The 13,781-nt window shown below is 46.9% G+C and overlaps 1 protein-coding gene across 2 annotated transcripts in view; it reads right to left on the reverse strand.

Moving 5' to 3' along the window:
• ARMH4 (armadillo like helical domain containing 4) overlaps positions 1 to 13,781 on the reverse strand; it is a 57,253-nt gene that overhangs the window by 33,047 nt on the left and 10,425 nt on the right. For both annotated transcript variants that reach the window (XM_032112529.1, XM_032112528.1), the window contains exon 5: positions 2,661 to 2,909. In XM_032112529.1, coding sequence (XP_031968420.1) covers positions 2,661 to 2,909 — 249 coding nt within the window. The remainder of the gene's footprint in view (positions 1 to 2,660; positions 2,910 to 13,781) is intronic.

A 13,781-nucleotide genomic window follows, 5' to 3' on the forward strand; every position in this document is an offset into this window, starting at 1 on the left:
TAATTTACACAATAAGGGAAATTCTTCACATCCCAGCACTATTTAGGGAAGGAAGGGACAGACAGAGCTCTTCTGGGGATGTCCAGCAGTTACAAAGCTGTCCCAAAAATCAAAAGAACTGAATTTTCAAAGTTGAAAATCACCTAGAGAAAAAGGGTTTCAAAGAAAAACAGCCCATGCACCTATCCAGCAGATCCAAAGCTTCACAAGTCTTTTACAGTGAGTCTGGTCTCTCCAGGTGCTCCAGCAGAACAATGGGAACAGCTCTTCCAGCTTCCTGCAAGGTTGGGGGATTTCTTCCGTTCTTAACAACCCACCCCCTGCTGACACAAGCTGTGTGCTTTTTCCACCTTTCCTCTTCTCCCAAATACACTCCATAAAGAAGCACATAGCCAGGACCAGCTATGGACACGGAGCTAGCCTCATGAGTGCCCATGAACCCAGAGCTGGGAACCAAGGCAGAAATTCCCACCTGGCACAAACCAGAGAGGGGAGGGGCTACTCTCCTGCAGAAGCATCTCCCATTCCCCACTCAGTCCCAGGAAATCAGCCCTCTCATCCCCTGGGTTCAACTCCTTCCATGGAGCTCAGATTATCAGTGTGAGCCCATGCAAGCCCTTGGTTTTCATAGAATCACAGAATCATGGAATGGCTTGGGTTGGAAGTGATCTAAGATCATTTAGCTCCAATCTCCCCATCTAGTTCCATTCTCTTTGTGCCTCTAAACCATAAATAACTTCCCTTCCTCGTAGGAGTACTGTTGAGCACCAGCACACTGCAGATGGCAAAGGAAGCAGTGTCACAGAGCCTCTGAGGTCATCTAGGCAGGAAAAGAAATGGCTCTTTTCATAAGTGTCTGCCTGCTGGAGTAAGAGGGCTGAGTCACAAGCAGAGAGGCTGATCCCACTGCTTCCCCTCTTTTTTTTTGCCAGCACAGCACTGCACAAAAGTCCCATCCAACTCCTAAAAATAAACTCAGCTCAGCCACAGCCTCATCCTTTCCCTCATGGATGTTTGCACGGACTGCAACAGCCTGAAAACAAAAGGCAATCCAAACCATTTGGATCTGGTGATGTGTAACCCAGCCAGGCACTTCCAGAGAATGCCAAAACCCACATCTACCCAGTCCTTCAGGTGCTCAGACCTATTGCTGATGCTGACCCAGTTTAGACTTCACAGGGGCTCCTCCAATTTGCATAAAGTCAATAAAACGTAAGTTAGGGAGAAGAATCCTGGTTTTTGCCACATAATCTGTTAATTCCTTGTCTGAAATTTTTGGAAATATGGCCTTTCCAGGGTCTGAGGAACAGCATCAACCCCTGGTTGCTGCTTTCTCACCTGCCTCCTGTACCAGAAAGGCATCTCTACCCTGAGCCTCCTCCTCCAGCAGCTGGAAATGCAGCTGTGACTCCAGTCCAGACCTGCATAAACCATGAACTTGGTGCCTGATGCAGAACAACCTCCTCTGTAACCCCAAAGTTCCTGGCAAACATTGTCATATCCAACAGCACCACATACCTCTGTCACCCAGCTTGCCAAAGCCAGAAACCCTTAAAGACTTGGAATTATTCCCCTCACACAGCTCCTGTGCAGCCTGATGGGATAACAGGAATGTGAAACAGGCCTGACACAGCCACCCCCCAACACGGTGTTTTCCAAGCAGGATTTAGTGTGACAGGGAGGGATCAGCCCTGGTGCAAACTCAATCTCCCCTCAAAGGCCAACCCTTCCACAGAGTTCTGGAAATCAGTCCTCCCACAGTGTTCTTGAAACACAATCTTCAATTCAATTAAGGAAGCCAACATCACTAAAGCAGGCTGGAAACAGCATCACAGAGGAGAACCTCCAGGTTAAATCAGAATTACACATTCAGGGGAAGGGATAAATCTCACATAAATGTATGTGATAGACAACATATAAAGGAGTTTTGGGGTTTTTTTTGTTTGATGAGCTTCTCGGAACAGCTAATTCTAATAGCCAGACATAAAGACCTTCTGTCTAGATGTGGTTCAGCTCCCACAAATTCACCTGAAGGGTTCCCACTGCATTTGATGGGGCTTGGCTTGGGAACTGAGTATGCTGGGAAATGATTCCAGAGCCTTTTGCCAATGTGGGACAAGTTCCTTGCTAAGATCTACCTTGTCCCACACCAGCTTTGACTTGCATCATGTGGACTTCACACATATAAACACTGACTCCTAGGTGGAGTCATTAAACACAGGGCCTATATGTACAGTGGGAATAAATTGTATAAAGCTTTGTAGAGGCTTTGCAGGTTTGTCTTCACACTGCCAGCACAGGGCCCCATGGCTGGACCATGCACTTCTTAAAATGCCAGAGGAGTGGAACTTAGACAAATGCTGCTGAAGTACCAAACGGGCTGATGAGCAAATACCCAACTCCTTTGTCCTCACAGGACAAACATCCCTACACCAACCCATCTTGGGCAAAGGGAACTGAAATTTCCCCAGGAATCTCACACGAGAAGTTATTTTTTTGTCCACCCTTGGAGCAAGACAACACTAAGCAAAAACAACAATTGGGTTTAGCTTGAGAGCCAACCCATGAGATTTCCTGGCACAAGGGACTGTCTCATGCAGAGTGCAGAGCAGGAGATGTGTCCTTTGTAAGGGCAAAGCAAGAAGGGGCTTTTCTCTTACCCAGGCCCTGGTTCTGCTGCTCCCACTCGATGGTGTCAGGAACCTGGTAGGACACCCCAGCCAGCTGGGCCACAGGGTTTTCCAGGCCAGCCAGGGGCTCCTGGGAGGTCTCTCCAGGAAGTGTGAAGCCTGGCAGCTCCGTGTCACCCTCCATGCTTTCATCCATCAGGTCTATGTCTTTGTCCTCCTCGTCTTCCTCTTCCTCCTCTTCTTCTTCCTCCTCCTCCTCTTCTTCCTCTTCCTCACCCTCTGGCCAGAGAGACAGAAAAGAAACATCAGGAAACATCCCACCAGGCAGAAAGTTCACAGATCTCTCTAGGTGAGCACCAAGCTGAGCTCCTCCAAAGGCAGAGCAGCTGAACAAACTTGTGCCTGTTCTCTAACAGGAAAGACATCCAGAGGGGTTCATTGGGAGGAGCTCATCACCACTGGAAGTTGCTGAGGAACAAGGAGATGCTGTCTCAGACTCTCAAATTAGCGGGAAATACAGTAATTTTTTGCTTCCTAACAAATAAGGATGTGCATGTGTACCAACACTTGAGCATCTGTAACTACAGAGCTCCCTGCTTAACTCATTCCAGCCCAAGCGAGAGCTCTTTCCCTGAGTTCCAATCTTGGAGGCAGCAATAAGTTGGTTCTATTTTTAACTCTTATTATTTCCCAGCTCTGGAAAGGGCACTGCTTTCTAGACCAGGTTGCTCCAAGCCCCATCCCACCTGGCCTTGGAAAGTGTTGGAGAGAAGGCAGCAGAACCAACACTTCATGGGAGAGCTGATTAATGTGACATTGGGGAAATTCCTGTGAATTTAGTGCAAGGTGTCCCTGCACATGGCAAGGGGGTTGAAACAGGATGATCTTTAAGGTCCCTTCCAACCCAAACCATTCTGGGATTCTATTAATTCTATGCCACAGCAGATACCCATTTATTCCAGAACTGTCTGTACTGTTCACATGCGGAAAAATAAATATTTAAGCCATGTTTCATCACTAGAATCTAAAATGGCAACACAGGAACCACTGTACTGGATCAAACCAAAGACCCTTTCTGTCCACATCCTATTTCCAACCATAACTTGCTGCAGATGCTGAAGAAAGACCAGAGCAGGGCAAATACAGAGCCCAGTCTTCCCACAGTTTCTCCTCCCAAGTTACAGTCACCAAAGTCTCAGGGACATCCTATGCCCAGAATTTGCACTGGAGCTATTTAATAGCTACTGATGGAGCCACCCACCAGGGACAGACAATATCTGGAACAATGCCATGCTTTGAATTTCTCACACTTTTTCAAAGCTGAGAATCAAAATATAGCATTTACGCACCTTTATCTAATTTACACCAACTCTGCTCAGACAGGTAGAGAAACTGTCTCCTGGTGTAGTCAGACTGGGAGAGCCCATCACCCTGCATCAGGCATTAAAAACTAACAATCCAGCCAAATCACCATTTGTTATCCAGATATCCCTTTATTTGGAGTTGCACCTCATATAGGTTGGTGGCAATCCAACCTGGATTAAATGGGGTAAGGTGGTCTCCTTCCTTTGGCCTCCACAGACTGGGGAGATCAGTGCATGTTACAGACTCACTGATTCACTGTGCTCTTCCATGGCATCTCCTTCCCTTGTAATTCAAGGATTTGCTTCCAAGCACTGCACGTTTTTCTCAGCTCACCAGGCAAGACAATCCCAGTCGCTGCCTTTCAGTTCTAGTCCTGTGTTCCATACAAATGAGCTGCTGTCGGGATTTAGCTGCATCATCCTGCTGTAGCAGGGCTTTTGGTACCTGGAAAGATCATTCCTGCCACAATGACACCACACAGAGCATCTAATGGAGCTCACGGGGATGTGGTTGGCCCCTTAAATTCCCGCTGCATTTGTAGGCAGTTTCTGCATTAGAATGTGCCTGTCATTTAGAATCAACCTCCGAATTTTCTCTGCCAAAATGCATGTTTTCATACAAAACACACGACTGTAAAGCTGAGAGTGGCCCCCAGAGAGTCTCACAGGAAACCTGCAAAGACAAGTTAATGTAGGTCTTTTCCCTCTGCTGAGAGCAACACAGCTATCAACAACCCCAAAACTTAACAGCAGCCACACTGAACAGCCAGAACACCAGAGAAGAGGAACATGAACAGAGTTTTTCCCTAGACTAGGCATAAAAACCAGCCAAGAGAGGACAGGCATCGGATTTTTATCTCTGAAAAACTACTCTGGGACAAGGATTTTAGAAGCTTCTTGTGATTTTTAACAACCCAAATGACACACACCTGCCAGGATCGAGTGCTGAAGCCACAGATAGCCATCTCCCTGTCTCCAAAGCCTCGAAGGCAGCCAAGCTGAACACCCAAATTGAAAGTGCTGAGACTACTTATCACATCTGATGATCACCAAGCTCCATCAATCACCACGAAGCCGCAGCAGAAAGCTGTGAATAATGAGATCCTTGTAACACAGCCGCTGCAAGGGGGAAGGAAAAGGCTCTCAGCTTGTTCCCTTCTCCTCTTTGGCTCATTCCTGCATTTGAAAACAGCTTTTTAGTCCCCATTCCGAAACGCCAACAGCTTGCCTTGCTGCAAGGTGCAGCGCAGAGCACCACTTGGTGGTCACAAGGAGGAAGCTACACTTCCAAAAAAACCCCAAAGACTTCACGAGTGTGGGATTTCAGCAGCAGAGGCACAACAGGCAGCCGTGGGCAGGCTGTGCATAAGGCTCGGTAGTCTCATAAGATGGAAAATGGAAGTGAGCATCACACAGCTGAATCTCAAGCTGGAGGTTTGTGTTTCACACAAAAGCCTTTTGCAAAAGTCACGTTTTTCCTCCTAAATTGGCACTTTTTGGCCTTCAAAAGGCCTCAGCAGCAGATTGAAAGGAAATTATTGGGAAAGACTGAATGTAGCAAGGACTGAAAGTGCAAAGCCCAGCAAAACCAGAAATTAATCCTGAGTTTCATGTGTATTTGCAGCTCACTGTGAACTGTTTTTGTGTCATGGAATGGTTTAGGTTGGAAAAGCCCTCTAAGATTACTGAGTCTACATCCCCAAGTGCCACATCCACGCATCTTTTTAATCTCTCCAGGGATGGTGGCTGGGCAGCCTGACACAATGCCTGACCATCCTTTTGTTAAAGAAATTTCTCCTAATATCCCATCTAAACCTCCCCTGGTGCAGCTTGAGGCTGTTTTTCTTGTCCTGTCATTTGTTACCTGTGAGAAGAGAACATCACTTCCCTAGTCCTGCTGGCCAAGCCAGCGTGGCTTCTGCTGTAAGCCAACCTTGCTCCAGATTTTCATAGGTTACACGTGAGCTGATTTTGTTTGTGTGCACCAAATCCATGATGTGCCACGTGGATCCATCCAGGAGGGACAGTATCTTCTCTCCTCTCCTCTCCCAGTGACACCAGGACACTTCAGCACTGAAACACAGCCCAAGCAGATGTTTGTGTTTTCACAGAATCATGGAAAGGTTTGGGTTGGGAGGGACCTTAAAGCTCATCTTGTTCCAATCCCCTGCCACAGGCAGGGACACCTTCCACCAGAGCAGGTTGCTCCAAGCCCCCTCCAAACTGGCCTGAACACTTCTGCCACTCTCTGACAGACTAAACAAGCACTGCATTCACTAAAACAGCCTCTGCTTTGCCTTCATGGAAACAGAAAAATAAAAAAACCCAAGAAGCTCAGCATCTCCCTGCTGTGACAATGGACAACAGGAATCCCCAGGGAAAATGAGATTCCCAGTTCATGTGCCAAATGTTTTAGTTCTGAAGGACTTGGCAACCTTGTAACAGGTATTCAAAATTTCAGGCTTGGGGAAGCTACAAGGGAGGCCAAGGAAACAAGGCTGAGATAAAATAACACATTTTTCTCAGAGTTTTTGGGGGTGCCAGCTTTATTAATAGAAACAGACACCATTGGGCTTTATCATGGGACTTCAAATGGATCCATTGGTGACACTGGTAATATCCAGAGGATTGGATTTGCTGTTTCAGGGGGGCAAAAGCTCCTTATGCTTGCTCCAAAAGTGAGGATTTTTACCACAAATGTACACATGTACACATCCATGCTGGCTTTTGTGACTTAGGCAGGAGAAATGAGACCACCTCACACCACCCTTGGGAAGCAGTTCCTTGACACAGCAGGAACACAGAACCTGCAGGATCTGGAGCAACTGGACAACCACCAGCATCCAGCAGGTAAAAGCCTCAGACTCAATTTTTGGGGGTGTGATGACTTGAAAGAAGCTGCAGCTGAAGCCATTTTGGTCATAACCTTGCTGAAGGCAATGGAGCTGAAGAAACCTCCACTGAAGAATTATATTTCTATATTGAGATATTTTCCATCAATGTTTGCAAACACTTCCATTCCTCAGAAGAGCCAGGAAGCCATCATTTGTCAAGTTTAACACACAGGAGCAATATCGTCCTGTGCCCTGAGCAGCGAGAGGCTCACAGTGGAAGGTGATAGATTCACTCACAGGCACAAACTGCACTCAAAGTGCAACGGAAAAATAAAACAAACTAAAAAGGAAGGAAGTTGCAGGGCAAAAAGTGGAGCTGTCATTTGCTCTGTCCTTTCCCTTCCCAGCCTCCCTCACACCAAACTCAGTAGACAACAATGTCTAAATGATGCCACAGAGGATTGCTGCGATCCAGGACAGTTTAAGCTGTGATTTTATTTGGTGTTCAGTGCTGCAGGGTCACCCCTGTGTGCTAATAACAAAAACATGTAAATAATGATGTGTAACTAACAACAGGATTAGGGATGGGGAGTCTTGACTCCCATCTCTTGCCAGAGCAGGAGGGAGAGGCATTAAGAAGCCACTGCCAAGTGTTTTCTCCCACTGAGGTTCACTCTTTGCACTGCTTTTGTGATCACAGCTGGTTGTGAAGTCAGGAAGGCCTTTCTAGGACAACTCTTTTATTATTAATGTGTTGCCTTCACGTGATTAGTCATACAGTGTCACCATCCAACAGCTCCAAAATGCTGCCTTTGACAGCCCAGAAGGAGAGAGCTGGTAGGAAGGTAGATGGGCTCTCACCAAGCTCTGCTCCTGGGCAAAGTGCTGGGCCATGGTGGGGCAACAGATCCAGGCACAGAAACTCTGCCAAACACCAGGGGAAAACCCCCCTAGGGATGAGCTCTGCTAAGCCCAGTCACCTCCACTGCAAAGCCATCCAGGGTATTTGCAGGATGTGGTGTTGTCTTAAATGCTGTGCTGCTCTAGGAAAATCAATCTCCTGGGGAGTTCCAGCATCTGGGCAGTTGCACAGAGACAGGGAAAGGGACTGTTGGGAAGAATACACCTGTTGGATAGGATCCTACCACACAAAGCAGGATAACATAACCCTACCACAGAAGCTTCGAGAGAACATGAATTTACACGTCACAGAATAACCAAGGCTGGAAAAGCTCTCTAAAATCATCACCATGTTCCCCCCAGCACTGCCAAGCCACCACTAACCCCTGTCCCTAAGTGCCAGACCTCTTAAATCCCTCCAGGACTGATGACTCCACCACTGCCCTGGGCAGCCTGTGCCAGTATCTGACCACCCTTCCAGTGAAGAAATTTTGCCCTAATACCCAACCTAAACATTCCCTGGTGGAACTTGAGGTTGTTTTGTCTTGTCCAAATTTTTTTTCTTTTGTAACAGAAGGAAATCCTTGCTTGGCAGAGTGAGCATTCCCCTGGCAGCAGGGCTGAGCTGATGCTGCTTTAGGAGCCTCTCCTTGCCAAAGCTCAAGAGAAGCTGCTCCCCAGCAGAAGGCTCTGACATTGTACAGACAGTACAAGGAAAGATTCAAATTCTGATCATAACCCAATTCCCCCCCCAAAGCTGAGTGGATTCACACTTGGGGTTTTTTTTTACACTCCTGGCTCACTGCTTGCCACAGGAGATCCAAGGCACTGAGGACTTTTAGCAGGGGGAAGAAAAAAAAGTAAAAAAGACTCTCCTGGGAGCATGGCTCTATTTCTGTATTAAGATCAGAAAGAAAAATTTCTATAATCACAGAATGATTTGGGTTGGAAAGGACCTTAAAAACCATCCAGTTCCACCCCTGCCACAGGCAGGGACACCTTCCACTATTCCAGGTTGCTCCAAGCCCTGTCCAACCTGGTGCCTTGGACACTCCCCCAGGGATGGAGCAGTCACAGCTCCTCCAGGTGTGCCCCACCACCACTCAGTGCCTCACCTCCCTCACATTCAAGAATTTCTTCCTAAAACAAAAACTGTATCTCCAGCAGCATTCACCTCAAAATCACTCTCACATTGAGCCAGGCTAGAGGGTCAGTTTAGCAACACAAGACTATTTTAAAGGGGGGAAAAAAACCCCCAAAATGCTGCAAAACACCCCATATGGACTAAAGAAAGTTTGTTCCCTGGCTTGCTACAGAGCAGCTCTTCCACCCCTGGGTGTACAGGTGTTGAACCAACCAGTATGAAAATCAAGAAAGAGAGGATTTATCAAGTGAGAGCAGTCAAATCAGTCCAGATTTAATGACCATGACCTATGAGTGGACAGAACAAGATAGATGAAGGCAGATAAGGAGTTTATGACATCTCTTAACAAAATGCTTTCCCTGGAAAAGGGCTATGGGCATGAGACTTCTTTCCAATCACAGAAAAAAGAAAAACCAAACACAAACAAACCCCAACCAAAAAAAAGGAAAAAATAAACCAACAAAAAAACTCAACAGCCCCAGCAGAGACATTAATTCCATTTTCATTGGAAAAGGCTGTTGGTGTTTCTCCAGAAGCATTCAATTCAATCACACTGCCTGGGAAGATAACAGCCAAAAACCCAAGAGTTAAGAAAACATTTGATTTCAGCTTTATTTTCTAGACAAGCCCAGCTTGGATCATCACAGACACTGTAGATTGGGAGTTGGGTCTGTTATTATGGACAACAGTCTCCAGGGTACCAAGGCTTTAACTCAAGTCCTATCAGGAGCCAAAGGGAACATGACTGAGTCCACTCAGCTCATTTTCTAGTCAGACTCCTGCTTCTTCCCAAGTCCTTCACCCCCTCTTGCAGCATCCCTAGTCCCACTGAACAAAGCTCCCAAAAAAAGCCCCATGAGCAACACTCTCCCAACCTTCCAAGGGACCCCAGCCAGCAGCAACTCCAGCAGAAAGTGTTCCTTGCAGAGCCTTACTGCCACATCCCTGCTTACCTGAAGCCCCCTCCCTCGAGCCATGAGGATAAAATGCTTAATCCTCAGATTAAAACAAACAGAAACTCATTAAAAGCTTTCACTCACACAGCCCAATTACCTTTCAATAGCAACTGTGAGGGTTTTCTGTTGTTTTTGTTCAAGCTTGGAGATAAGCATGGGAAAGCTACAACATTAAAGTGATATTTAAGTGAACTCTAATTTTTTTGACAAATGAAAAGTCTAATACAGTTAAAAACTCAAACAAAGCCTGGCCAGAACAAGAAGCAAGGCAGGGTCAGACTAAGAAATGTCATCCAACCTGCTGGAGGCAGAACAGAGCCAGAACATCACAAAGAACAGAGAGAGCTGGAGGTACTCAGCCTGGAGAAAGGAAGGCTCCAGGGAGACCTCAGAGACCCTTGCAGTGCCTAAAGGGAGTCCAAGAGAGCTGGAGGTGGATTTTGGACCAGTGCATGACAGGACAAGAGGGAGTGGCTCCAACCTGACAGAGGGCAGGGTTAGACTGGAGATTAGGAAAGGAATTCTTGCCCATGAGTAAGGCAACCTGGGCTCAGATTGTACAGAAAAGCTGTGGATATCTGTATCAAACACTATCAGAAGAAAGAGAGAAGAAAAAAAAAAAGGAAAAAAAGAGTTTGGTTTGATACAAAAAATTGTCACACTTTGCCATTTTCTGCTACAAAGGAGAATGAGGGATGAGCCACCACCTACTGTGAGGAAGATAGAGGTCAACCTGCACCAGACAGAGCAGTTCCCATTTCAGTGGCAGCAATAAACAAGAAGCAAGAGAAAAGTGCGTACCAAAACCATTTAATAATTCATTCTGCATGTGCTTTAAGTCTTCTGTTCCTTGCCAATTTAGTTGATATCCAAGAAGCTGGTGAGGAATTATAATATCAGGCTAGTTAACCATGCTGGGTTAAGTGCCTGTTTTATTTACACCTCTGCATCCTAATTTAAATTTTTAACAGGGTTGTAGAGATTTAATGAGGCAGATCTTAATCCATACAGTCAAGGTCCAAATAGCAATCCCTTTCAGAGCCTTAATTTCCTGGAAAAAAATACCCTTCACATCCAAAAAAAAGAAGGTTCCTCATACTGTGACACAGCTCAGAAGAAAAATGGGGAGTGGAAGGATCTTTTATAAAATTATGTAAATGGCTACAAGTTCTGAAGTATTCAGGAGGAATTTCTTCACAGAAAGGGTGATTAAACATTGGAAGGGGCTGCCCAGGGAAGTGGTGGAGTCACTATTGCTGGAGGTGTTTAAGGAAAGACTGGACACGGTCTGGTTGACACAGTGGTGCTTGGTCAAAGGTTGGACTTGCCTGAAGGTCTTTTCCAACCTAAACTGTTCTGTGGTACACAAAATAGTTCACAGCAGGCTGCAAATGCACGTGAAACTCCAAATCCTGCCAGCTGAGAGCCATCTTAATTAATTGGGAACACTCCACATTCAAGAGCTACTTGGTTAAGGCCTCCTCCTCTGGAGCAACTGATTTTTAAGTTGCCCATTTTCAGAGCTATTGACTGTTCCTGACACCACACAACAAGCAGAGCAGCTCCTGCTTTGATCAAAGCTCTGAGCACCCTCCACAGTCAGCAGCCCTCCTGACCCCTGAACTGTGTGAGCAGCTCACTCCCAGCAGGGAGATTAGACTGCAAGAAAAAAATCTTCCCTGTGAAGGTGGTGAGGCCCTGGCACAGGCTGCCCCATTGCTGGCAGTGTTCCAGGCCAGGTTGGATGGGGCTTGGAGCAACCTGGGATAGTGGAAGGTGTCCCTGCCCGTGTCAGGGGGTTGGGATGAGATGGTTTTTGAGGTCACTTTCATCCCAACCCATTCTGTGATGCCACGATTCCCTGCTGTCCAGGCAGGGTGGTGTCACACAAGGGAACCAAACCTCAGGTCTGCAGGGCCAGATACAGACTCACCCTCACCCACTGTGACAGGACCAGAGTCTGGTGTGCTCTATCCAGCAGCTTTCAGCTGAAAGCTGCAAGGATCTTGCAGAAGAGGGAGCATGGCACATGTCCTGCCACTTCAGGAAGTTCCACCTGCCAAATGCTGCCACACTGGGGGTGTGCAGCCACCTCTGCCAATACCTACCACGGCAGATGTTACAGCACAGGAATCAAGTCAAAAAGGAATGTGGTTTCTTTCCAGAGAGTGACTTTTTGAAGGGTGTTGGGAGGCTCACACAGTGGTCCTGAGTAAGCCAGTTGAACCAGTAGCTCTCTGTACCTAGAAGCCCTACAGAGAAACCTGCAGGGCTCAGCTTGCTAGAGATATACAAATTCTAGGCACAGAGACAAAATATATAATCAATTCCCCCAGAAAAGCAAGCCTTATCCTCTGCTGTGTCCTGTCCCCAGTATCCTATAATCCCTTTACAGGATTTCTCTGACTAGGAAGGGCAAGTAGGACCAGTCTTACCACAGAGTCAAGGCAGGAGGATATTTGTTACCCAGCTCATCTCTGCAGAGTCCACCAGGGAGGAGGATAAGCTCGTCAAGACATATTTTCATTTTGTCTGTGCAATTTGATTTTTAAAGCAGTTTTGCATCCAAGCCAGGCAGGTGAATATACAGATGCAATTAACCACAGGCAGTTTGGCACAGATGGCCCCCAAGAAAGAGAGTGAGCTGAGCAGCAGGGGTTTCTATTTAATGATGAGCCAGGCCTTCAGAGAGGAAGCTCAGCAGGACCCCACTGAAGGCAGCAGAGCTCACTCAGCTCCTTGCACTTCTTCCAACAGTGAGCCAGGCACAGCCTCTCCCCAAGGGGCCAAGATCCCACATTAGGGACCCAATCATGTGCCTGCAACAGCATCCCCCAAAAGCCTGAATATCTTGGGCTGGTGCTCCATGTAGCTTTAAAGGAAAGCACCCCCAAACATCTTGGATCTGACAGCATTCCAATGTTCTGAGAGGAAACACTAGGAACTGTAACTTTGGGAACCAAGCTTCCAAATGCCACTCCACCATGAGGATGTGATACCCCCCAATTGCCATTAAGCAGAAAAAGATTCAAAAACCTTCCTTTGTGCTTAACTGGAGCAGCACCATCCCCAGGCAGAAAGCCTTTCCCCACATGATAATTGTAATTGTCCCATTTTACAAGAGGGAATTCATGATCCCCATCAGCAGGGAACCTTCTGGCTCCCTGCACAGAGGTCTAGGTTGAGCAGAAAAGATTTAGGCCACAAAAGCTGTGCCAGTTGTCAAATCCACACAGCACAAAGAGCTACATGTCCCTTGGAGAAGAGGCACCTGCAGAGCCAAGAAACCCAGATTTCCACTTGAGTCCTCATCATTGAGGGCACCTGGTCCCAGCTACAGCCCACATTTGCCTTTAGAGAAGCCCAGAGCTTCTCTAAAAACAGAGTGCAGCAGGAATCCAAGAAAGTTGCATCAGTCCTGTATTGGAGCAGACAGATTTTTTTTTTTTTTAATGCCTGTGCAGAAAGTCTCATTAGAGAGAGACCAAATGCTCAGCTGAAACTGAAATCCCTCTTATCTTCCCATGCAGAAACCCAGGCTTCTAAAGGAGATCCCAGAGGGCTATAAAACACTTTAGCCTCCTGAATCATACTGCCCTTGCTAAGCAGAGACCTTATTTCCCAGCCTGAAAGACCAGCTTTTCCCTACACACACGACCTTTCCTTCCCCTGCTGCCACTCTCCTGTCAGCACCACATCCTTGCCTTGCCACAGACATCCAAGATTCATCCTGGCAAGGGGAGAATGCTACAGTTGGAGTCCCAGAGAGCTTGGGAAAGGCTTCAAAGCCAGCAGCAAGCCAGGAACTTGCAGTGGGGAAGACTCCCAGCTTCTGCTGCCCTCTAAATTTAACAGGAGTGAGAGTTATTGCTTCCTGCAGAGAAAAGATGCTGATGAGCTGTTGTCTGTAGCACCCCACCTCTACTCAGAGGAGAAATACCATCTGGCAGTGC

Source organism: Corvus moneduloides, chromosome 6, assembly GCF_009650955.1.
Source record: "Corvus moneduloides isolate bCorMon1 chromosome 6, bCorMon1.pri, whole genome shotgun sequence".
In the NCBI taxonomy this organism is placed as follows: domain Eukaryota; kingdom Metazoa; phylum Chordata; class Aves; order Passeriformes; family Corvidae; genus Corvus; species Corvus moneduloides.